General features: G+C 39.1%; 1 protein-coding gene across 3 annotated transcripts in view; it reads right to left on the bottom strand.

The window, feature by feature from the left end:
- Nucleotides 1-27,802, bottom strand: part of CPNE4 (copine 4) — a 198,534-nt gene that overhangs the window by 92,423 nt on the left and 78,309 nt on the right. For all 3 annotated transcript variants that reach the window (XM_015854074.3, XM_015854075.3, XM_085538247.1), the window contains exon 3: nt 3,763-3,942. In XM_015854074.3, coding sequence (XP_015709560.1) covers nt 3,763-3,942 — 180 coding nt within the window. The remainder of the gene's footprint in view (nt 1-3,762; nt 3,943-27,802) is intronic.

The following is a 27,802-nucleotide window of genomic DNA, read 5'->3' as shown; positions in this document are numbered from 1 at the left end:
TGTGATCAAGAAGTGAACTTCACCTATTAGAAAGAGCCTTTGCTCTGTATTAGATGATGCAAATGTAGTGTGTTATGAAGTATATGCAATATAAAACAGAACGTTCCTATGAGAAAGCTTTAGAAAGGTTCAGAATATATGAAGGCATTAAGACACAAAGAGAAAAAGACTTGGGTTTGGTGTTTTGCTACCCTGGCTGAATGCTCTAACAATTAAGGCTATCAATTATTTTACAGTGTTTGTCCCTCTAGGTTTTTTCTTTCATCATTTTTTGACTAATAATAATCCATCTCCTATCCTCTGAAACAAACAATTACAGTGGTTTGGTTTTTTTTCTGAGTGAAGAAAAGCAACAGAAACACGAAAGCTCTAGTGCTTAGATGGAGATTCAGTTGGAAATAATTAATCAGAATGAAGAAGAAAGTGGAAAAAGGGGCAAAGAAAACAGGACAATATTACTGTCCATAGTTACAGGCTATATCTGTAATACCATAATCAAGGATGAGGTGATTCACAGCACCTAAACCATGAGTATAAAAGCAAGAGTTAACCTTTAAATAATAGTGGCCCAAAACAGCTGTGAAAATATTACTGTTTATCATCATTTCACTGCTTATCACAAAGATGTGCCTCTGCCTATCAGTGCCAAAGCAAAGACAGTACCTACGTCACATGAAAGCAAAGAGAAAGAAAAGTAAGAAGTCAGATGCAGAGCCTGATGGAGCATCCCAAGGCACTTATGTTGCAGTGAATACTATGGCATGAAAAGCTTTATTGGTTGGAGTATGGTTCATCCAGTTGTGTGATGTGAATTCTAGATGTGAATTTCTTTAAGAAACTCCATTCTCCAAACAGCATGTAAAAACAGACCACGTTTTAAGCTGACACTACTAAGTGAGGGGAAAAAAAGTGTCTGAAATTTCAAGTTTAGCACCTTGTATAACATTTTAGGGCTTTCTTGATCTTATTATTGTTCCAATTGGTAACTGAATTTTGTACATAGACTATCTGTTAACCTACTGCTCATCACCAGAAAACTCTAAAGATGCTGGTGAAACAGATGTAAATAGAGCCTTTCAGAGTGGAACAGAGTTTTAGTACTAAAAAGAAAACAAAACAACAAAAATCTACTAAACCTCTTCCATCTCAAACCCTTCAAGAGAGAATCTGATGTTGTTCCATACAAAAGGGAAACTCCTGAGCATGATAAAAAACAAACCGTGTTAAGCAAATGCATCTATTTAGCATGTTGCCCTTTTCTTAATTGCACTCAGCAGCTAACTATCCATGACCATATATTCTACTGTGCATAAATACTGCAGCATATGAAATACCAGGAGATGACAGAATACAATTAACCACAGTGTTTACCAGCAGAGTCACAGATTTTTCTTGTCCAATCAGAAAGAGTAGGAAAAAATCTTGTTGGATATACAGTAAGGTATCACTGGACAGTGTATATTCAAGACGAAACAGGTTCCAGATCACCATTCTCCTCACTCTCTCGGGACACAGCATTTAGTCTCAAATTTCTAAGAAGGTTGTATCAATTAGGCCGATGTAAGATTTAGATAGAACAGTATTCATAAAGAATGTGAAACTCTCTGTCAGCCTACTGTGCAATCATTCTATTGCCTTTCCTGGCATTTCTTATTCTACTGATTTTCTCTTAGGTAGGGATATTGCATAATGCAGGCAAAAATTAAGGTCTACTGCAGATCTAAGCAATGATCTGCAAACAGCTCCAGGTAACAGTCAATCTCTGTTAGATCAACTGTTATCTAGAACAGAGCAATAGAAGTTGGCACATTTCTGCAGCGTAGGTAGAAAATCAGTCTTTCAGCCTGTAAATTCTACAGCCTATCTGGATGTCTCAGATAAGACTTAGTTGTGACAGGAAACTGAATTGATAGGCAGGCATTAAACTGATGTAGAGCAACATATTCACATCAAAATTAGTTTTAAAAGAAGCCAAGTCATAAAAAACGCAGTCATTACATCAAACAGCTGCACACAACTTTAAGCTCCGTAAGTACAAACTGTACTGTAAGATTCTCAATGCTGAACTCCTCATAATGGCTTTTCTTGGATATCAACCCCAGAACTAACAATTTGGGGGTTTAAATCAATTGATGAACTACGTGAAGTTAATAAAAACTATGAAGTGGAAGAAAAAACTGCACACACAAAACTAAATATGGAATCAGAGTCCTCAAGGCTGTAGTGCAAACAGATTTCACACTGTTATTACTTTTTTTTGGTTACCATTAAAATTACACTGCAACCAAGCCAGCTGTGTGCTATTTATAGAGACCAAATAATTATAAAGACATGTTTATGCTACCGGCAGCAGCAGTGACATTTTTGCCTTCATTTTCAAGTCAGTTCAGTGAGAAAAACACTGTAACAACTTCTTTCTTTCTTATTCTCCTTAACTTTATAGGAATAGCTTTATTTTCATTGATCAAGGCCACAGAATATCTGCAAGAATTCTGTCAAAAAACTTCACTATGCATGGAAAAAATCCTAAATACCAATATTGTCATGTTACACTTTCAAGTTAGTAAATGTACACATACTGCTTATTAATTCTCTCACAAAGAGGACTTTTCTTTCAGCACATTTGGTCCAAAGGTATTGACTGTTCTTGAATAACAGCAAAAAGAGAAACAAAGGGATTAGTGAGCAGTGGGGGCTGAAGCAGCAACAATAGAAAGTGAGAAACTGCAAACAAAAGCTTTGCAGCAACTTACAGGGAACCCTGCACAGATTATAAATTTAATGGAAACACTGCAGAAAGGAACACAAGCCAAAGAACCATCCCCTCTTCTCATCCAAGCTACTGTAGAACACAGAGAGGAGACACAGTTTAGAGCCAGTTTAGTGAAACAGGAACCATCATCAGCAATGCTTTAATGGACAGAAATGAGATGTGTCTTACATGTCTCTACATAACAAAATGCCTGCCGTTTTGTTAGAAATTAATTCTGTCATTCCTGGGATACTGTAGCATCCTACCAGACCACAATATAGGAATCTTCTGCAGACCTGGCTCTGACAACCTCTAGATACTGATCCTCCAGGTAGCACTCATTGCCCATACATTTAGTCACCTATGAGGTTACGTATCTACTCTAAGCCAGCCATCCTGACTCTCATGATAACTGATGGGGAAAGATGGTTATCTCATGAAAGCAATTCATCCTAATCTATGATGGATGTCTCAGGTGGAATAAGTCAACAGCTGGAAGTGTCTGTTTCTCTCCACTGAACTAAAGACAGGAATCAGAGGAGTAACTTAGTCTAGACATATAACTTTTGGATGATTGAGAGTCATGGAAATGAATTCAACCCTATCTCTCTATTTGCCACATCACCAAGCACTAGACTGTGGGAATAAAGTGCACTTGTAAGCATTTGTTGTTGGACTTGGAACTTACTTGAAATCCCATATAATGTTAGGAACCATAGTTTTCTCCCAAATCTCCCAAATCAGACTATTTCTTAGCACTGGTATAAAAAGCCTGTGTTCTTGCAGTACAATGCCAATTGCTGATGTTCAGTTTCCTATCGAAATGATTCACTTGAAGCTATAATACATCGGTAAATCAAACCAGTAGAAGTTCTTAATTATCTAGTTCAAAGCACTGATTAAAAATTTTGAATGACAAATCTCACCCATCAGTCTTTTAACCAAGGGATATATTTCACACGCACAGTAAAGGTGTGTGACAAGCAGAAAAAAATGGCAGTGATACCTACTTGTCCAAGAGTGCATTCCATGCCACCAAGAAAATCTGCTTCCTTCAGCCCATTGTGATTGCTGCTAATGTCATGGACTTCAAATCGCAGACGCTGCACCTCTTCAAAATAGAAGTCCACCGTGAAAAGCTTGGAGAAGACGGGGTTTATACAGGTTCGAATCACTTCTGTCCTGTCAACCTGCAAAATGGGAAAGAGGTCGTATGAGTGGCATCTCTTTCTGCCAGTGATGGACTACAATGAGCCCTTCAATGAGTTTTGCTCAATTATCAGGACTGACAGCTGTGAGTGTACAGGTAATACAACCTGTAAGGGCAACTGCTGCTATTCCTGCATACGGCTGGCCACATGAACAGTGTGAGACCAGCTTCCCTTGCCTCTCCCTTCGAGCACATCTATGGCAGGTCTTGGTAGGGATGTGAGGCAATCCGCAGCCTTCTTTACAGGGTGACCAATGACAGACCCCAGTTAGGCTGGTGAGACAGTTCTAGGGAGCTCACTACTGTAGATTTTAGTAGAGCAACATTTCAATACTAGATCAGACAGAAGGAGAAGATGTGAGCAACAGAGAAAGGCTGAAGAGATCCAGCCACAGACATCCCAATCAGAGGGAAGATTTCACTAAACTCAGTGCAGATAACACAACAGACTGTGAAAAGTAAATTCATGTGAAGCACAACTCAGTTGTGATCAGCAGAACTACAATAAGGATGAATGTGTCCAGTTGTGAGAAAACACAAAAATCTTATAAATGTCATATGGATGTCTGGAAGTTTGAACTTGATCCCTACAAGATCTTGCTCACTATGTTGGTTCTGTTTTCTCACTGCAACCATTTAAAAACAAATGAGAATCCTGTGGGCAAATAATCTAATATAATTAAGTTATCGTGCCTCAGCAAGACAGCCCCTTTCAGTACTTGAAGCAGGACATCTATTTAGTGCAGATCAGGCAACTAAAGCTAAGGTATCTCACTCTGGTTTGGGAATTACTTGCTCCACATTGTCTGCTACTGAGGTGTATCAGTAGATGGCCAAATCTTTTCTATTCAGTCAGTTTGACATCTTAGGAGAATGTATTCATAACCTCAGAAGTAATTAATTTCATTTATTGAAGGCAGTAACAAAAATCTCAAATATTTCTTTAACTCTTTTCCTATAGCTAGACAATTTTAACTCAACATAAATACATAAAGAACCTCATGATCACAACGATGTTACTCTGCTTAAATTTAGCGGAGAGAATGTAAGAGATAGTGACATAGAGTGGTTTAGCAATAGGGATCAGTATATAAGTTTACGGACCAATAGATTAATTTAATGAAAGGAATAAGTCAGTGCTAGTTCTAAAACTTTCCATTTTAACTCTGCTCAGTGCATGAACAGCCTTGTTCTCTACAATCCTGCTTTACAAAAGCACTGAAGTCACAATAGACTACTTTTATCTCTGCATTCACCAGGTACAAGGACTTAATACCTTGGATTTCACACACATTGTTTTGGATTACAGTGATATAGAATATATCACTACATATTTCTATAGATAGAAGTTTTCTCATTATGGCCTAACAAGCAATGAAAATCTGCCAAATTGAGGAAAAACGACTGGAGGTCAACCAAAAGTCACTGCAATGAAGCTGATGATGGAAAAAAGAGAGGGAAAGTAAGTGAGGACACTACTATGCGTGCCCAGAAGAATATTAGCATATATTAATTAGTTACTGGGAAAGAATAAATATGTATGCCAAAGTACTCCATATGTATGTCTTAACTGTTTAAATGTAGAACCTGAACTCTGAGAGAGTGCGCTTAATTTGTCAAGTCACCCAGTACATATTGTAAGGAATAAAGTAATACTGTTTTCTAACATCACACTGGAGTTAGAAAGTTTTCTTCACGGATTTTGGATGACAACAGTGAGAAACCTCCCTTTGTTCTATCAGAGATGTAGTCGGGGCTTCCTCTAAGTGGTCTTTACAAAGAATAGAGACAGAATAGAACAGGATAATTTATTTTGTAATTATCTAGACTAATAATTAGGAAATTAAGTATGGAATAATTATAGAATTCATTTCTCCAGCCCTAACAATCAATCACTACAGAAGGGCAGCGGAGTGATACAGTTTTATTAAACTAAATCGAAAAGTAAGCAAAGCCCCTCAGTAATTACTCATTTTGGACAGCCTGAATGACTAACCAGTAGAGAACTTGATCCACAACAAACAACTTTCCATAGAAAAACATCAATTTTTCCAGCTCACCAAGTTGCATTACAAGAATCTGATGGATTATATGCTGCTTCTCGCTACCTCCAAGCCTTACAACTGCTGAAGAAACACCACTCAATCTACATTTTTATATCTTGAAAAAAGTGCTCACTGAGTACTTTCCAGTTCAAAAGCAGTACTTGGATTTCCTATTTTTGATGTAGGTCTTTGCTACTTTTCATTATGATGCATTACTGGTGACACTGAAAGCAATGAAGCAATTTCCTTTTTTCCACTCTCTTCGTTCCCACACAGAGAAAAAAAAAATAAAATAAAGATAATAATTCTGTAAGATTAAAAGAACTGATCCTAAAATGAAAGACTTGTGCATGTCAGACACTAGACAGGATGTAGCTGGTGTGCCATGGAACAGACAAATTAAATTGCTCTGAGGAAGAGTGATGAGATCCTTTGTCTGATTCCTGATCAGGAACATCTGTTGTGCAAAAAATGACAGCCGCTTGCTTTGCTTTTCAGAGTTTATAACGCATTAGCCTTGCTAGTAGTTATCGGCAAGGACACAAAGAGTCAAGTAAATCAGAAGTAGGAAAAAGAAAGTCAGCATTTCCTAGTAGCAAAGATTTTAGTGCTTGTGAAAATGTCAGATTGACAGCTCTGACAGCTGAAGTCCTTTAGTTAACCAAACAGGTGCTACCAGCCATTGAACGGATGCAAACCAGTGTTAACATGGCTGTCTCCTCATGCAGATGAGTCAATGTGCTCTGATTAGACCAAAGACCATCACTTACAAACTCAAGTCTTAATGTCTTTGGATAGACCACCCAGATATTATGATTTTGATAACAGTGACACAAAGCATCACAGGAAAAATTTAAGTGAGAAAGGACGTTAACTACCTTCCTTTGGGTACTTAGACTAATCAACATTTCTTTATCTCCTGAGATCTCTTCTAAGGGGAAAGTAATTTGATTGACTTATAGAAGAGCATTCATTTAATGAAACAGAGCTTAAACCGATCCCATAAACAAAACATTTAAATGATCTATTTTAAACTATTCTGTGTAACTACTGTTATCTCCTAAACTCATTCCTTGTAGGTGTATAAAATGCTAGCTTAATGGCAACCAAGACATTTCAACTGCTTTGCCAGCATGGTATCTCTCCTCAGGCAGCAACTGAAGTCCCTCTGTCATTGTTTCTCCTCATCTCTAATGTGCTGCTGCTGGAATGTGTGGAAAAGGGATTCCACCACAAAATGCAGCAACATAAAATCTTATCCTTCATACAGGTTACATGTATGACTGCACAGCAGAGTGAAGTGTCTGAAAATGGGGGCACAGGTCTGCAAACAGTGGCATTAAAAACTTCAGACTCACACAGAAGTAAGACACTGCTTTTTCCAGCCTGTTACTGACTGACATCATTCCCTTGGCAGACACTACTGAAATAAAGCCATTTCATTGAATTTCCCTAGTCTTTCTGCATTATTGAGATAATACATCAAGCCAGCACATCAGAACATCGGATTACAGGAGAAAAATCTACATCAAGTGAATCAATGCTTACAACTCCACAAGCAGAAAGAAACTCCTCATGCCTCTCTCAGCAACCAGCAGTACACAGCAGCAATTAAGCCTTATTGGTCTGTCTTGTCAGTAATATTTTACAGCTACCCAGCGCTTCATCTTGCAAATCTAACAGGGTCATGAGCATGGAAAGCCTAGCTCCACTTCCTTGCTTTGATTATTGTGCAGCAGGGCTGAGCACCAATAACCAGCTGGTGTGACTCACACTGGAGAAGTAATGGCAAGCAGATCAACTCAGTACATTCAATAATGCTCCAGCGAAATTTGGTGCTAACCCTGAACACAAATCCAGTTGACAAGACATCCACTAACAGTTGACATCATTCTCATGCCAAAGTATAACAAAGAACAACAACATCAGACGCGCTATAAAATTGTCATTTCTTCTGCTGAAGAGAACCTCTTTCTAACAACAGCACGCTATACTCAAGTAGCACTTATTTTTGGTCTTGTTATAGAAAACACCAAACTACTGGGCAACCCAACCCTGAGGGCAGGTGGATTTCTCAGCAGGACATGAACAAGGGTCATGGCCACAGTTTTAGGATTTGCTGATGCCTGACCAGGTTGGACGGGGCCCTGGGCAACCTGATCTAGTAAAGGTGTATGTTTGGTGGCCCTGCTAGGCAGGGGGGTTGGAACTACATGATCCTTGAGGTCCCTTCCAACCCGGGTCATTCTGTGATTCTGTGACATTTGAGACATCTGCTGTTTCTGGACTTTGCTAGAACGGGGGATTTGTCCAGTTTATTAAAGCAGGGTGAATTTTCAGAAGAAACAATGGACAGCCACATGCACCTCTGAGCTGTGTCATCAGCCAATACTGACCTTAAAAAGAACAGTGCTTCAGCTGCCACCACAGTCTGAACATCTGCTTTGTGGTATAACTTCACCAGCACTTCCCCTTCAAGGTCAATTTATACAGAGAAAAAGACTTGCAACTTCACCTCCTGGGATGGACTCCTGCTGCTTTCCTTCTTCATCTCGTTAGGCCCTTGTCACTCCACAGAAGGTGGCACCCCACTGACCAGCCAGGATTACTTGGCAGGCCCATCTGGATGCAGCCACCTTGTGAGCTTCCCCTTAGGGAACTATGAATGACAAACACACACCAAAGTAGGCCTTCACTTCACAAAGCTCCATCTCAACAGCAGGAATTAAAATATAGAAAAGAATTTCAGGACTGTGGAAGTTTGGTTAATTTATTGTGGGTTTTCCAGCCAGCAGCATCAAACAGGCACCCCTAACCTCTTACTATTTTTCCCCATGTTCATCTTATCTGTCTCACCAGGTCTTGCTTTGGGCCTTCTGAATCCCCCCATGACACCTGGAGGAAGCTGGGAGCTAGAATCCCTCACCGTGGATAGACAGCAGAAATGTTTGCCTGCTTTCCATCTATTCATCTATTTTCTCTGTGAGCTCTGTCAAAGTGTGATAAACTTGATGACTACAATGAAGCAGTTGTTCTTCACCCTAGCTATAATTTCATGGACAGAAGTAAAGAACAGGTTGAGGATCTCCTCTCCATTTCTTGCCTTCAGTGAAAAGTAGAGGAAAAAAAAGGACTTTTTTTTTTCTTTTTCTATCAAAATTGGATTAAAAGCACATTATTACATACACGGGGATGAACAAAGTTAAGCAGAAATTCACTCTGTTGCCCGGTATCTTAAGGCTTTAAAGTGATCACAAACACAGCTTTCTCATCGTGCTCTGGGGAGCTGGGTAAGCAAAGTTATCTGGGATTGGATGCACTGCACCTCACGGCCATGTATGAGCACTTAGCATACACAGATCAGCTGTGTGGAGAACTCAGAGTCCTAAGCAGATAAGTGGTACCTATCTGTTCTCCACGCCATTTCTTGTAAATAGATAACTAGGACAAACCTCCAAATTTTCAGTGTTCATTACTTGATAACCTTGAGGAGAAGAGCAGCTAAAAGTCAAAGGGCTATAGAAATCTCCCTGTCTTCTCATCAAAAGGAGGTTCCTTCCGGTGAATTTTCATTCACACTCATAAAATCCATGGCAATGCTACAGTTAATAACAACCTTGCAGTCTCAGGAGCCATCAAAAATCTTTGGTCTACAGAAACACTATCAGAAAACTTGTTCTTGTCCTGCATTTCTCTAGGTAGTTTTGTTTTGGTTTTGTCTATTTAAAATATACATGTATATATATTTATATATATATATAGTCAAAAGCCATAAGCAGGCATTTTCCATTAAATGAAGCACTATTTAGCCCAAAACACATTCTTTGTGGCTGTTACCACTTTTGTCAGTTCTTGGACTAAAAAATAACCATATTGTGCCTACACATTTAGTAGAACAACAAGGGAACAAGGGAAAATCAAGAGGCTGTGTTTTCAGTAGAAGTCATTATAAAGTGCTGATTAAATCCAGAGAAATCAAATTTGTCAGCTGAGATTACAAAATGTACTGAGGTGAAGGAGTACAATTATTTTTAGGTCATCTGCATTTTAACAAGACTGAACATTTCCATGATACAGTACCCTTACATGAACATTTGTTATCACGCAGAAAGCAATTTACACTTTGCATGGTAACTCCTAAAGACATTATTAATATTTTGTATTATTATTAACAGCAATTTTGCACCATCACATCTTTATTCTGCAAATGAAAAGTCATCGCAAAGGTCACCATAATTTATAGCCCTTGTTTTCAGTTTAATTGGTGTTCAAAAACAGTGAAAAGAAACCAACATACTTTAATCTCTTTTTAGGTGATGGAGCTCAAAGAAAAACACAATCTTATCAGCACTAGCAAAAAAACAAAAACAAAAACAACCAAACATCTAGCTACAGACAGGCTGGAAAAGAAGCATTTTACATGAATGGTCTGGAAATTATTCTTATTTATTTGATACAAACATTAGACAACTTGCAAACCTCCAAGTAACAACCAGAAAGACCTACTGTCAAGCTCTGGAAAAACTAATATCCAGGCCTCAGGAACTCCAATCTAAACAACTGAGAAGACGGCAAAGAAGCACTACTATTTCTTAGTTAAAAAGTCCTTTGTTAAGGAAGCTGACTTCCCCATTCAGGACCACCAACTACTAGCTAATATTACTCAAGAGCTGAACAGGGAGATAATTTCAGAAGGGATGGAAAAGAATGATGCTCGGTCCAGAGTGTGAAAAAACCGGGACCTAAGGCGTCTAGGAGCCCTTGTGCCAAGGGACTCTCCAGTTTTCTATCATACAAGCGATCTCTAGGGAACAGCCTTAATGCTAATTGTCTTCAGGACAATTTGTAAGAGCTATCATTGACCTTCTTAGTAAGTTTGGGCTTTCTAGGTTGCGTGAAGACTGCAAAGTACAAAAGGTCTCTCTGTTCTTCAGAAAACCTGATGGAGGAGATGAAAAGCTAGTATTCACCTAATGCACTTTTGAACATTCACACCTCTGAAGATACCTGCTTTAAGTTTAGGAAGTTAGAGGAAAATTCAGGATTTTCAGGCCATTGTTGCAAATATCCCAGGTGTGGGTCAGACTGATGATTTTTAGTCTCTTAGGGCTTTGCTAATCACATAGTTTTGGTGAAACTTTTGCTCAGAAAGGCCTGAAAATTACTCAGCTGCTCATCCTGGACATCAGATATTCAGACCAAGGTCTCTACTTTGATTCATTCCCTTGTATCCCAGGTACCACTTTAACCACCAGACTATTAGCTATTCTACATGGTTTCTCTCTTTGTTCCATTTTCACATATTGAAATTTTAATTTGCCTCCTGTGAATTAAGAATTAGCATAAAACATAGAACAGCAAAGAACTCCAGCCCCGAAATTTTAACAGAAGACAATCTTAAATGTAGCAGCTTCTCTGAGCCTAATTGCAAAGCTTTTTCACTATGTAAAAACTGTAAAACATGAAGCTTTTTCCATCTCTTGACCTTGGTTTATAAGGGACAGCACCAGCTCCTGCACTGTGAATATTCCAGGCAGTTTTGTACAGCTGGTTAAATAACATTTCAGTGAACCTGAAAAGCACAATGTCTCTTTAGAGTGTATCATTAACTGAGTGCAAATTAAGGTCTTTCCAATGATTAAGGGGACTGCCACTGAAAGGACCACGATAGCTTACTGACATAGTAATAACTGGCTTTCTTTAAGACTTTTCCCATTTTGTTACATTTAACATTGGAACACTTGTCATTCTCAAATTTTATCTGCAATATCCTAAGCACTGCTAGGGATCAGAAGGACAAACCCGAAGAAAAGAAGTCACTTCAAGTACTCATAAAAGATTTGGGTGACTTCTTCACAAGACTTTGAACTTTCTACAAAGCAGCACAAGGATTTCATCCTTCCTTGAGCCAAGGCAGAAGCTGGAGCCTCCAGGGGTGCTCAGCGATCTCTGGTCCCCGTTATCATTGCCCTGGTCACGGGATCATGACTTAGCAGAGGGAATTGTGCAAGCTCTTTCAACCATCTGTCTGCTTAAGCTATGAACTGTCTTCATAATTAGATACAAGACAGAAGTCAGAGGTGATCCAATAAAACGCTTTCATGAGCATTGGGCATCCACAATTTCAGGTTTACATTTCCAAACAACTAGTTGCTTTGGAGACTTGAGTTTTATAAATTACGGTTACTACTTCACTTAATTTGAGGCACTTGAAATACTCTGAAGCATAGTGTCAGCCTCTAGAGATGGAACTGGCACTCCCCAAAGGGAGCTCAGTGTAATAGCCATGTAAATCCTATTCTACATCTTTGACACTCTTCCTATGGGAGCTTCTGTGTTGTTAACATGCTGTGATCATAGCACCAGTGATGTGTGATTTTCCATAGGTGCCTGAAGACTCCCCTCTTTCCAACTCAAAAACCATTTGTTCCCATTCCAGAAGTGTTTGGGGCAGACATCTATTCAATAGGAATCACCTCTGTCCTTCTGATTTCACTGTCGTCTGCCAAATGTATCAAATAAGAGCAACCCAAGATCTAACTTCCTGTTCTAACACTTGCCTTAAAATCATGCATGACTTAAAAATCAAAGTTAAAAAAATATGTATATTAAGGAACTCCAAAATACTACTGCTGATCTTCTTGAGTTTTCATCTACTGAAATCATTTTTTCACTGCTTCAAGTTTGCTTGTTTATGCACACTTCTGATATAGGCATATGTCATAAAGATGTAGATACAGATCTGTAGATATAGATACACATCTATATCAAAAGCAGATTTTTGTGTCACCTGGAAAACATCTACTCCCTGAAGAATAAGAGTACAGCAACGTGCAACAGGAAAAGTTGGGTCAGGAAGTACTTTTGTACCAGAATCTCTGAATCCCAGGCTACCAACCCCAGTTCTTCTTCTCTTCTGCTGCCAAGGGCTATTGAAGCAAGAATGTCAAGGATCTCCCCAAGGCTCCCTTTGCTCTAGGCCAGCAGCTGCAGGAGAAGACATTCAAGCAGACATTCCTTCCCATGTGACTGCGCTCATAAGAATAAGCTGGATTTCTGAGCTGGCAGCAATGAATGCTGTACTCCCGCCTGCCCCAGCTTGCCTCTTGCAGAGTCATTAAATGAGAACAGTGACTCTGCTCCTCCTGCTAGAGGGTTCAGACAGTAAATGCAATTACTCTCGTCAAAGCCCTTTATCTTGTTCTGGTAAGGCCTTCAAAGCCCCAGCAATCACGTGAAATTGACAGCTATAAGATCTCTGCTAACAAACGGCTCTTCTGAGGCAGCTTCCACAGCCTGACCAGACACCAGCATTACAGAAGCTGCTTACTCACAACAATTGCTTGGGGCAAGAGGCTCCCAGATGTAGGTAAACAGCTTCTCAGCAAACATCAGCACAAGTGGACACTGACCTACATCAGGTAACAGGGAGAAGTGCTGAGAACCACACAGACACTGGCACAAGAAAAAAGGAAATTCGTTTTTCTTCACTGAATACTGAATACTACCTCAAAGCTGAACCCCAAAGAACCAGGGTGCTAAATCTTCCTTTACATTACACCCCACATTCAACCCAGTCATTCAAAACACCATGACAGCAGCGAGTGGTTATTACCCAAACTTCATCTGAAATTTCACACCCATCTTCTCTTAATCTGCATGTCCCTAAGGACACAGGCTTTTTGTAGAGGACAAGACTTGTTCTTCAAAGTGGCAACAAAAATATTCATATATTATACGGCCCAGCTTCACTTTCTATTAGTCACAGAACATTAACAACTAGTGTCGTGCCTGACAGGAATCTGGAAGAGCACTATGTGGCCTTTTGAAAGCTAATTTCCAGCCATTTATTGTCCACATAGCCTCTGCCACAACTCTCAAAGGGAGCCTTGGGAATACAGGTTTTCACTAACAGTTATAATTTCACTGCCACCTGGTTCCTCATTTTAAGTTTGCTGGTAGGAGAAACACAGTTTTCTTGGTTATTGCTGTACAAGGGATAGGTCTTTATCACAGAATATATAAATTACATGACTTCCTTTCCCCATAGAGATGAAAATTTAATGTCATCTGATCTGATCAGCTGAAATTTAAGTTCCTTAGTTTCAAACAAAATTAATCTTTGAATAATTTTCTGAGGTACCTGATGTTTCTTTCTTTCTAATGCCACTGCTAGGGAGACCTCACTTCATTCACTGCTGGCATAGCACATTCATATTACTAGACTCTCCTGCAGCATGGGGGTGCAGTTCACTGGTGTGGCCTCACCTCAAGAACTGGGTGCAGTTTTTGTGCCACAGTATAAAAAGGTTATAAAGCTCTCAGAGAGTGTCCAAAGGAGGGCTACAAAGATGGGGGAGGCTCCAGAGGGTAAGGAGCATGAGGAGAGTCACTGTGTTTGCTCGGTGCAGAGCAGAGGAGCTGGGTCAAGAGGAGAGACCTATGGCATCACTGCATTTCTCATGAACTTGCGGGCAACTGAGAACAGAGAATAAAACGATGGGAGAAGCCTTTGCTCACAGGCTATGAGTGGGACTACATTATACTAAGTAGGAAATCTACAGCGCTCCGATAATTTGTTCTTTAATTAAGTGACTATAAATAGTGATTTGATAATTTATTTATACTGAGAAAGATCTCCTGCCTCAGACACTAAGGTAAGTTAAGCATAACTAATATGGATTCTCATATGGGTTAATGAATTATGTCAATTGATTTAGGCTTAGTCAAGCTGTTAGTTTAAGAAATTCATTTGCTAATGAAGTGTTCATAATTAAAGATTAATTAACTTTTAACTTTGTAATTCAACTGCTAACTCATTTTTTTTTCACTGAGGCAGTACCAACAGGAAGGCAATACACTGCACACCACTTACCAGGTTTTCCTGAGTTTTTATACCAAATATAACAATTTATAAGGCTAATTTAAAGCAACTCTAGCCTTCTCACATAGCTGGGGAATGTGGATCATGTTTTGGAGTGGGTGCCAAGAAAATAAGATTCCTTGTGACTCATGCTTATGATAGGCACCTCTCATTCTCTCCCCTCTTTTACACATGTATTTTATTAAGCATATCAAAGGGGTTGTCATTTGCAGAAATGATAGCAGCCCAAAGGTCTGATCCATTATCCTGAAACATTAGCTGAATCCTGATCATAATAGCAAGTAGTGGGAGTAGTACCATAAAGGAAAAGTGGTCCTAGTATTCACTCGTATTTCCAACTATCACATTCCACGATACTGGAAATACACCCTTGGTGGTGTAAGTTATACATGCCCCATAATGATGCAATATTGCGCTACTGATTGTAGTGCTCCACAGCTGGAATTTGGAAAGGAGTCGAGTCCCTAAATCCAACAAGTCCCTCGAAAGTTTTAGCACTTTATTGCTTAAGGCCATAAGGATAGAAAAGGTAGGAAATTCCCCTTGTACACAGCAGGAGTTTTGAACTTGGAAATTTTCTTCATCTGTGGTTTATATTATTCAGCAGACAATTTTCTACATTATCAGATGCCTTACTAGATAACAAGGCAGCACCCAGAATTATGTCATGCCTTCACAAAGTAACTCTAAATGTTAGTTCAGAGTTCATTTACTAAAAAGCAAAGCAATTGCTTGCATCTACAAGAGAACCCTAATTATATCAATTAATTAAATACATCATTCAATTCCAGTGGCAATTTTCATTATTTAGCATTCAAGGGAGAAGACTCTGATGTTATTTCGTGAGATTTTTATAGTATCTCCTCAAAAAAAAAATTTTTTTTCCAAATTTCTATTTATTTCCAAGTTATTATAATTAACCAATTTCCCATCTCTGCAGGCACTCCATTTATTTTCCAACTAATCTCATTGTCCTTCAGATCCCATCAGTCAGAGCTATTATTACTTCCAGTTTTATGGCACAGACTTCAGATGTGTAACACAGGCAAATCAGACTAGCGATGAGCTAATTAAAACTTTACTTACTAACTTAGCCTGAAAAGGTGGGAAGAATTCCATGACTCAAAGAAAATTCAATTCAAGGCTTTCGTTTCTTATTTAGGCAGCGAGCTTAAGGAAATACAAGTCTAATAGCATGGAGAGATGTACCTAAGATAACGTAGATTCAATCACAGTGAAATCACTCAATTTATTTCTTCATCCCCTTACATCCACATACCATAAAGGAATGGGAGTTTGGGATTTATACATGAAAATACAGAGGGTAACTAAAAGATCACTGATGATTATCTCCTGATGCAGTGTGTATGTTCAGTGGTGGTTCAGCATGGGAACTCCGATGTTTTAACTTACTGCTAGACTGACAACAGCAGGCAGAGTATCTAGTCCTGTAGAAGGCACTTCTGAGGCTGTCCACAGCCTTCACACCTCCCCCTCCCCTGGCTGCAACATCACCTGCCCCGAGGCAGCAGCGTGATGGAACTGATGTAATTAGTCACTAAGTAATTCATAAGCCACATTAAAAAAAAAAGAGAAAGAAGAAGAAGAAAATTGAATGCAACCAAGTATTTTCTTGTTCTAAGAGGCTGCCACTCTAGAATCACATAGAAGTACCACATTTGGAAGTAGGGATCTCCTTGCTTTCACCTTTTAGTGAAACTACCTGTAATGAAGCAGAGAAAGCTCTAAATGGATTAAAGTTCCCTCATGGTGTAATCTGAGGTCTTTGCATGGCACCAGTAATTTTGAAGTCAACAAAACTCTAATATGCATTTTTGTGTCTCGCTCAACAATGGAAATGGAAAACAATGGAAATGAGTCATACTGCTATTATGTACCTGATGTATCTGCAATGTTAAATGTGTTCATGGTTTTTGTGTAAAACAGATGTTTTCTAAACTGTCTTTCAGCATGGTAATATATTTTAGTCATGCTAGCTTTCAATTGATAATTCAGAAAGTTTATCCAATGCTCCCACCCACAAAAAAAAAAAAAAAAAATAATCATTTCAATACTTGTTCTCCACATAACTCTCTAAAATTCCTGTTGAAAAGCCTCTTTTCAGTACATTTTCCATGCATCACGGCATTTTATGTTAACAAAGTGAAATGAAAACAAGATTTGTAAATAATGCTGAATGAAAAGTTAATCTCTAGACATGGATTACTAATGCAAGGAAGTTTTAAGGCAGAAGAGGAAACACTTCTTGCATCCTCTTCCAAATAGGAATTTGCAGCAATGAACTGACCATTTCTTTCCTGCACCAACAGTCCAACCTCAAAACACATGACACACAGCTGGTTCTGTTCAGAGCCTGATGCTGCCCACACACTGGGTTCATAAGGCTAAATTTAATCAAAGAAGATATGGTTCACTGGTAATACGTACTCTCAGATACAGTACAAAGTTCCCATGATACAATGAGTGCAACATTGTTTATGCTGCTATCTTATTGCCATTACCGCAGAATAAAGACACTGGTATGAAAGAAAAATGATCGTAGACATACAATGCTCTCTTCAGCTTCAAGTAGAGAGAACAAGGTGAAGACAGTACCAACCATGACAAAACATATGTCAATACAGAGATACAACAGACATGCAACTGGCATCCAAGAAAATCTGCATCTACAGAAGACTGACTTTTTTTTTACATTAACAACTAATCTCTTCAAATAAATTCCTGATGTTCTTCTTGGTAGGACAACCCTTTCATTTCATCAGAAGAAAACAGCTTAAGGAGAATGCCATTCTTTTTCCAGTTATGATTAAAAACAGGAAGAAAATAGTACAATAATTTAATTATTCACTGAGATTAAGTCATACACTGTCTTCACTCCTCTTTTCTTTGTCTGCTTCATTTTTTTTTCCTTTGCTTTTGTTTTACTGATACCAAAGGCTGGTTTCATATTTCTATCATCTTGCTAGTTTTGTTTCCAACATCACCTGCTGTACTTGCACGAAGTCTCTAAGGACTAAATATATTCATCAGCAGACTTTTATTTCAGGCATTTTTGTTTCAGTTTCTATTCACTGAGGTACAGAGCTGCCAGTGCTCCAGCTGATTCCAGTGGGGATTGTTAAGTGTTCAGCATTTCTGAAGGTCACATCCAAACCAGAAAACTGCAGAACAGTCACAATCCAGACTGGAGGTTCCCTGCAAGAGAATTCAGCTGCTCTAAGTCAAGGAAAACACAGAAGAAATTAAAGCATGGAATTTATCCTGGGAGTTGCAAATATCTGTGATGGGATAGTTCTGTGAGGTGAAGGGAGGCAGGTAAGCCAGTGAATTAGTAAACCGTGAAAAACTTCATGGCAATAAACTTTTCCAACCTTCCCAGTGTTAGCAATTCTCTTGATTTTGCCACAAATAAAAGAGCTTTGGCACCTCTCATGAAAATTACCAATGATAAAATACACACAAGCACACAGAATGTCTGAGGTTTGGAGAGACCTCTGGAGATCACTCAGTCCAAGCCTCTTGCTTGAGCATGTTATCCAGGATAGCTTCCAGGTGGGTTCTGAATATCTCCATAAAAGGACACTCTATAACCTCTCTGGGCAGTCTGTTCCAGTGCTCTGTCACCTCCATAAGTAGAGACATTTTTCTTCATATTCAGATGGAACTTCAATTTTTCCTAACTAAAGCCATTTTTTTCATATTTTCAGGAAAAAAAAAATCCGAAAATATGTCGAAATATCTTATAAGTTGAAAACAAGATGACAGCAAGAAATAAAAGGAAGGTAACATTTATTTTTCTTAATCTTTTCTATTGATCTCAGGAATTGAGACAGCTGATGTGATAGCCTGAAATGTAAGAAGTTGGCCTTGTCAACTTTTCTAATCCCTTCTGTAATGACATAATTGATTGGGTCATATGTGTGGAATAAATCCAGCATATCATTCTTTTAGACAGAGTTTAAATTCAACATCAACTGCCAAAGCATAGCATCTCACTTGTACATGTGACCTACCATATAAAGGGCTAACAGGAAACCAGTACTGAAAAATAAAACACGGAGCTGGAGTCACTGTAGCTACTAAGGCCTATTAATAAATGTTTACGTACTAGGGATTCTCCTTTATAATTCAAATGGATTTAATGCTCATAACCAACAAATTTGCTGGACACATTTAATTATTTATTCCATACAAGTTTGATGACTAATGAACCTAATGGAATGCAAATCATTTGTATCTATTCCAAAATCAAGCTTTTGAGTGGGGAAGGGCAGTCTTCCATTAAACCTCTTCAGCAGTAGGAAAAGCTGTTTCACACCATCACTGCTGTAAATATATTGCAATCTAAGTGTTGATGTGTCACATGAAGGCAAGGCTACACAGGCTGCTGACAAAATATTCTTAAGAGACAGGTGTACCAAAACATAGAGGACAGCTCTTAAGAGAACATTTTGGCCACGATCCATTTAGGGATAATCAACTATGATCCTTATGAAGCCAACTCAAACTAATGAATCAGGTACAGAGGATCCATAACTCTTCAGAATGAGTATATGTGTGTATGTATGCTGTTTATGAGGAGAAGAACCCACACCTTGAATCAAAGACTATAAAACAAGACAAATGATAAGCCTATGCAACTTGTCTCTTCATCATCTCCCTATCGTACCACTTCAGTCCATTCTTAGGCTTCTCATAACACTCATAAAGCAAGAATTAGCTCCTTTAAGACATGGTAGGGATGTTCCAATAATCTCATTTAGCAGCAGACTGTTTCGCCACAGGTAGAAATTTAATAGTGTGGGAAGATTTCAGAAGGAAATCTGTGCAGCTGCACGCATGCCAGCTGATGTGGAAGTGTGTATCAGTGATAATACAGTCTAAAGCTGTTTAATGTTGCTTCCCTGCCAGAAAATTCAGGCCTTATGTATAAACGTTCGGAGCCCACGCAAATCCACAAAGCGGAAAGATGTTTTTCAGTCATTGCTAAACTTTTAGTGTTTCTACAAATGCTACCAGAACAGATTTGTTGTTGCTCTTTTTTCCCCAAAAATATCTTATTGTTTATGTGCTGCTCTATTTATTGTAGAGAAAATTGTTTGTTTATTGTTGTGCATATTCCAAGCTTTCAAGATTTTGCAGCACTCATCAAAAATCAGGTTTCGGCAGAACAGTAGGTAGTACTGCTAGTTTAACCCCAAGTCAGTAAATTACGCACATGCCTCCTTTCGTTTAAGTGCAGGAACAGTCTGGTTTTAATGGATGACCAGAATGCAAAAAGGTAATGAAGCACTGAAGTGTTTTGTGAATTGGAACACTTCATAATACCTTAATTAAGTACCAACGTAATTCTTAAAAGTTATCTCTGCTAAGAATCAGAGTATCGCCATTTAAATTGCATGCAGGTCCTGTTTTAATTAGTCTTTGCTAGGTGAGATTTTAAAAACCTCTCTGAAATGACAAAGACCTATAATTATCTCAGTAGTTTAAATAAAGCTTAGATTTCCTTTCAACACTTATAACTGGGCCTTCCATTAGCAATGCTACACGTAACGACACAAATATTTTCTCAAATGTTCTGTGTTACCCTGCCTGACAGAAAAGCTTTGCTATTGCTTTTTTTTTTTTTTTTTTTTTCTTAAGGCACATCATCTGGGACAACACCACCACAGTGATGCAGAGCACACAAACCCTGACTGTGGCACTCCAACCAGCATTGCCCACGAGACAGAGATACTCAAGGAGACCCGGGCATTCCAGAGAGGTAGCAAGACTGTCTTTTTGTTGCATCTCTTCAATGTCTAATAAATGCTACAAACATTTGGCTATACAAGAAAAAAAATTAGTAAAAATAAAGCAACAGTTTTCCATTGCAACAGAAAGTTATGGTTCTTGACAGATATAAGGAGGAAGCAGGATTTTGTAATATTTATCTTCTGAAAAAAAAATCTCACCTGTATTCTACCAAAGTAACACGCTGTAGAAATAGAATGATGCAGAATATCTTTAATCAGCTGCCTTAATCATGAAACCTCAGGGGGCAGAGACATCCTTTGTCATCTGCAGGGAACACTTGTAATTTAAAAGCAATTTCTTACTTGTAATTTGGCAGCAAATCGCTATAAAGCAAAGAAAAAAACAAAAAAAGAAACAAAAATACCCACCCAACTAATTACAAATTCTTCAGAGTATTATCTCCTTGGGCTTCTTTTTCTTTTTTAACCCTTGCAATATAAACTCATCACTCTGTACACCCAAACTCATATCACTGATTTCATCACAGCATGAATACCTGTGCAAACAGCTAGTCTGAGAAAAGGAACTAGAAGGCTGGGTCAAGTTAATTTTTAAAAGGTAATATGTAAAATGTTTCAAACAAAAGCAGACTTTGCAGAGTTTCCTTAGTTGAAAAAGAATAAAAGCTAATATTTCTAGAAACAATCAGAAAGGTTTTGAATTGTGAAGTGTTTTTTTTTAGGTTTGTTTTGTTTTGTTTTGTTTTTTTCTTTTTTGTTTTTTTGTTTTTTTTTTTTTTTCCTTTTTCCTCCCAGTACTCAATCATCATGTGCTAAAAAAAATAAAAATCCAAAATAGTGTTGATGCCATTTGGACGATGATTTGTATAAATTAGGGAAAACTGCACAGGGTCTGCCAGCTCCAGATTTGCAAATGTAAGTTGAAACCATGCACAGATGTACTCCCTACAGTAAACAACAAGAAAAATGAGAAATCAATTTACTCATAGAAGCATTAAGGTTAGAAAAGCCCCCTAAGATCATTTCGTCCAACCATCAAGCCGCCCCCCCATGCCCACTGACCACATCCCTCAGTGCCACATCCACACAGTTCTTGAACACCTCCAGGGACGGTGACTGCACCACCTCCCTGGGCAGCCTGTGCCACTGCATCACTGCTCTTTTGGAGTGTAAATTCTTCCTAATATCCAATCCAAACCTCCCCTGGCACTACTTAGGGCCATTACCTCTCCTCTCATCCTATCACTATTTGGTTACCCAGGACAAGACACTGATCTCTACCTCGTTACAGTCTCCACGTACTTGATACCACATAGTCTCTTCTAAGAGACTTTTTTTTAGTTATCTATGGAGACAGTGATACCACAAACATAATCATAGAAGAAAACTGACAGAAGATTGGAGAGGGCAAAAAATCTAAGATATACTGATAGCTTGAGATGGTGGCAGACTATTTACTGTCTACCACAGTTAAAACCTGAAAACTCGCATCTTTCTGAAAATCCACTGTTCATCTTATGAGCCAGTCTAAAGCCTTTGTGAAATATTCTGAAGGGTAGAATGTTCTCACATGACACGTTTCTTTACAAGAAGTGGGAGTCGTTTCAAGGTGGTACAAAGTGCCATGGAAAGCCTGTCAGGTGGCATATGGAAAATTTAAACAGTGTGTGCAGGAGTGTACATATGGTTAGGAGGCTCTCAGCAGCAATAGAAGTGGCCAATAAACAAGCTAGATGATAGCTCTGAGCTGGTGACACTGCACCAGTCACTTACAAGACAAGATTTGCTGAAGCCGGCTACATACACATCCTGTGACAAAGACCATCAGGATCGTACAGTGCACATTTCTTGCAACAGATGTACACGGCAGCACAGCTGGACAGGCACATACCCAACCCACTGCATTCTCCCACAAACACAGCCTTGCTGTCCTAAAGAAGGAAGGTGCTTCTCAATATACACTGGGTTTGACAGCATTTCACAAAACTCCTGATGAGCAGGAGACTGAACACTCTCCTACTGAGCGCCGCACAACTACCCACACCTTCTGGCAAGTACATCTGTTATTGCCAACCGTATCGTCAACACCTCTATTTACAACTTAACACGTTTTCAGTGCACATCATTTCCAAACTGTGCGCACACACTACTGTCCCCACCTGCTTCCCTAAAATTCCACCATATGCACCTCCTGGAGAAGTTCCATGTGAAACGGTGAACCAGTCTTTTGGACAGCCTGTGATGGAGGCCACCAACATCTGTGCTCCTTCATCTGTGCTCCATGCTGAATAGCTGTCATCTAACTCTCATCAAGAAATCCATCCTCTACCTTAAGAGCCTCTGACAGACAAATGCCAAAAAGCTATACAAAAGGAAGTATTAGCCAATATTTGCCCTGTTTCCAGTACTTTTCTCCATGCAATCATCATTGGCCTTACAGGAAACAAGTATCTGAGCTAGGGAGACCTTTGGGTAGATAACGGTCTCATGGGGCTTTTTTGTAGGATCTGTGAGTGGCATAAGGCTGTGATAGCCCTCTTCAGCTTTCAAGAAAGGCAGGCAGAGTCCAAGCATGGCCTGTCAAATGCTCCTGCTCCACAGGTCACAGGCAGCCCAGAGACAGGAGGATGCATACTGACATAAGGAGGAAAATTATCCACTCCTCAAAGCTTTGGACCATAACGCTGAACATGCCACCACCAAAAGTCATACTTGTGATACTGAACAACAGTGGAGAGGAGTCAGGCATGACAGAAGAGCAGTTGGAAATTCAAATCTAAATATGTTTCCATGTCCATATGTCTTTAGATTTTCACACATACAGAATCTGCTCCAAAATCTGTCTTCCTGAACAACTGCTAACAGAAGTGGTATTAGCCATCTAATAAAACACTCGCTAATTATATACACTGTTTACCAACATTGCATCTAAACATTTATATTTTCTTTCTTTTTTTTTTAATACTTGGAGCATCCTATTTGCTGGATGCCATGGACATGACTTACTGCCCACATATTGTGAAGGAATTTCAGGAGAAGAAGGGTGGCATTTTTAGCTGTTAGAACAAAACATCACTACTAAGGAACATGTTCAAGAGCAAACGATGACTGTCTTAAAGAACAGGTGGTAAGTTTTAAACCCCCTTAGTGTTCAGTGGATACGCAGCCCACTTGCATTAAAATCAGGACAATTTAGTTTATTTTCTGTTTTGTTAGCTTTGCAAACACAAGGACTTGTCTGTTCAGCCTTGTGTTCACTCAAGACTCCCTTTTTCTGTTCTAAGCGTAATGCTTTGACTCACAGTGCTAAGAAGGGAACAGACCCATCATGAACATATTAGGCATATAATTTGATGATGAGTACTTTATAATTCCAAACTATCACTCTTTGCCCCCATTAACCTTCAAGAAAGATGACAAAAGTATCTTTGAATAAGTCATTTGCAACACTGATGCAAGTCATCAGTTAGGTAAAGGTACAGACCTAAATCTGGATGTGAATGCCATGAGTATCCCTGGCATTCAGTGCTAGTGCCAGAATCAAACACTGTGTTCAGCTTTGGGAGAAGTAACTCAAAAGTTAGAATTGCTTAAGGGTAATGAAAATGTCCTGGGAAGGCTGCAGCTCAGGAAGTGTGTGCTGTAGCTACTTACAAGCTTCTGACTCCTTTGCTTCAGCAGCACCCCTTATGGCATGGAAAATTTTGCCAGAAGTTAACTTGAGACTTATGAAAATACATTAATTTTAAGAACTGATTTATTATTTGACAAAGAAAACTCTTCAGTTGTGGCAGATAATTACTATACTTTCTTCCTGACTAAATACAACTACTATAGGAGCTTGTTCCATTGGACTACTGATAAAAAAGGAGAAAATTCTGTTTAATATAATACTACACAGGCAAGAAGATGCTCATTACTTGAAGGGAAAAAACTCCCCACTTAGCCTGGTAAAAATAATCAATCTCCCATAACGCTTTAAAACAGCAAAACTCAGAATACAAAGAATTTTTGAGAAAAATGAAGACAGCCTCAGTGTAACCCAGGTTTACCTTATTATTGAGCCATGGGGCTACAGAAAGCAACTGTATTTTCTAGCCCGTATTTATCAAATGACAACTGAAAGGTTTTGTGTTGTTTTTCTGTTTGTTTGGTTTTGCTTTGTTCTTTTTTTTTTCTTTTTTTTTTAACACAAATCATCCTATATATATATACCTATTTCTATCCATATTAAACATAGATGCTTCTTAGTCATATTTGCAAAGGAGCTGAACACATCAAACAGAGGAGGTGGTTTACAGTATCTCAGAAGCAGATCATGATAACAGTTTTTTTTTTTTTTTTCCTTCTTTATTATTTCTATACAAATCTACATTCTTCCTTGCAGAGATAAACCTCACTGTGGTGCCCTTACACAGTGCAGGTTATCAGCCCTTCACAACTTCAATATATCTGTTTGCATTTTAGGTAGAAATGTATTAGAGGTGCCTCCCAGCAGAGCACCAAGACCAAGACCTAGTCTTTTTCAAGTACGTTACTATTTCACCTTGAAAGATTTCCAGGAATCTTCAGAATCATACACAGAAGTATCCATCAGTCTAGATAATTAAGATGAGATAAAAAACACAGAGAAGCCAAAGCCAAGCTGCCTCTGGGAGCTCCAAGGCTTTCACCTGTTGTTTTCCGTGCGATTGCTCCTCTCCTCTCCAAATCAGTCCCATCTGAATGCAAAGGACGGCAAGGCAACAAAATCCACATAAGCTTCCCTGGCTTCAAGGAATCAAAGTTAGGGTGACAGAGAGATGAGGAAAGAGGCATTTTGCATCGCTTTTTCAATCTAGCAAAGGTATTGCCTCACTCCCACTGTGTTTCCACCAGCTGTCAGAAATATCTCACATATCTGACAGATACAAGAAACTTCAATATCAGTGTTTTTACCAAACTTACTTCTACACACCGATTACTGATTTTTCCATATCATTAACAGGGGATTAACATAAAAGACAAAATAATGGTATTTATACCTTTGATAAGCCAGCATCACAGTTCTTACTGCACATTTCAAATTAATTTTGTGCTCAAGGCAAAATATTTCCTAGTTTTGGAAAACCAACAACTGAGATAAACTAAAATGTGAAATATAACAAAAAGCTTTGTAAAATAAGACTACTTTTATTTCTGAAATAAAAGGGAGAAGTGTTGAAGGGAGAAGTGTTACTTCCTCTCCTTTTTTTCCCCCTCCCATTGCAGAAGTAAATTGATTTAAACTCATTTACTGCTCTCTAGGAAGAACTCATTCAACCACAGGCTTCCTAGGGAGCTTCCATTTCCTGCACAAAAGCTCAAAATGTCACCACTTTTACAAATGAACACAGCCTGTTACTCAAAGCACAGTCATCATGAAGAGAGTGGCCCACACATTTCTTCTTATTGGAACTAACACTTTATTGGCAGGATAACGTCCATGTTACCATTAGCAGGAAGAATGCTTGCCAGGTGAAGTTATTGCTGGCCTAGGCTCAAACACATCACACGTTTGCAGCTAGGTATGGCCTTTCATTTCTGCCTGTGTGAGCTATTCTACACACACAAACCACTTGTACGCTGTGCCCATAAGGTCATTCAAGATTAAGTGTACTCTGTCTCAGTATTGCTGAAGATATTTCCCACAGCCTGAGCATTTTCCTGAAACTACAGAACAATTTATTCCCAGACCTCAGGAGTAATTGTGCAGTGGGACCAGGTCACTCAAGAAATCATGACACCAAATAGTGTCAAGAGTCTAAATCCTCTTTCAGCTTTGAAAATCTAAGCTTTGGTGTGTGTATGTAGGTGTTACCCACCTACACAGCTGACAAGCCTGCATGAGCTAACAGTGTCCCAAACCTTCACTCCCCACACACCTGACCCCTGTGCACGTACTGCTTCCAGATGCAGTTGGAGCTTATTATCTTTAACTAATAAACTTATGACTGCAAGCAATGGTGAGCCTCAGCTACTGATAGCCATCTTTCTCTCTACTCACACCTCTTACCTTTCCCATCACTGCCTTCCCCATGCACGCAGCCTTTTTCTTGCCGCTGAAGAGCCATGGTATGGTGGTGACACTGCAGCCACTGGCTGCTGATAGCCATTTCCAGCTTGGTCTGCTTCTATAGTTGGTCATTTATTTTGTTAGAGGGACAACAATATTTGTGTGCTCTCCTTGAGAAACGTACTTGATGAGCTAACTCAGAACTTTCTGCATATTCCAGTTCTTCTCTCTGAATTTCTCCCTTGACCATTTAGTGACAGCTCTTTGTCCTGAGCTTGTGCTGCTATAGCCATCAGGTTTCACACCTGAGAAACCTGGAAGCATCATTAAGTCCCACCAAATAAAGTTCCATTAACAGAACTTTCACTTAGGAAGGCAGCAGCACAATCACAGGTCTGGCAGCCAAAGGCAATGCTAGCTGTACCCCCTTAGGAGCTGTGTGGTGGTACAGCTATGCTAGCAAAACACTCATGACACAAATCTGGCTGATGTTCATACTGACACTTGCACTGCTGGAAATGGTTTCGCTGGTGGTGAAGAGCAAACATATGTTGTAACAGTGAAACTTGCAGCGCTACACAGGTGGCTCAATCCGTCATCATATGGCATCCACTGCAGGCAAACTAGCTGTGAGAAGGCACAATGACAGCCAACTAGGGACAGGATGAAAAAAACTCCATCTGATCCAAGGTAAGAAAATATTCAACTCACAAACTGTAAATTTACAGGTTGTGAATTCAAGGGAGGGGTTGAGGGGGGTGGGGGAAGGAGATGGGGATACACAATTATTCAGAAAGAGCTTTTCACCAATTCCTGTTGCATGCTCAGTGAACAAAACAAAATAGAAAAAAAAAATAAAATAAAATAAAAATAAAATGACCTGCCTTAGTTGTGTGTACTGAAGGGTTGTTGTTTTTTTTGCCTGTTTAACTGTATGTACTTAGCTTTGAGTAACCTGGTGTAGTTGGAGGTGTCCCTGCTTATAGCTAGGGAGCTGGAACTAGATGATCTTGAAGGTCTCTTCCAACTCAAACCATTCTATGAGTCTATGATATTCAAGGGTATAAAGGGCACAAACAATTATCAATCTAACAGCGAAT

This window comes from Coturnix japonica, chromosome 2, assembly GCF_054131305.1.
Source record: "Coturnix japonica strain WE chromosome 2, WE-NBRP24, whole genome shotgun sequence".
NCBI classification, from domain to species: domain Eukaryota; kingdom Metazoa; phylum Chordata; class Aves; order Galliformes; family Phasianidae; genus Coturnix; species Coturnix japonica.
This window is presented reverse-complemented; position numbering and strand designations above follow the sequence as displayed.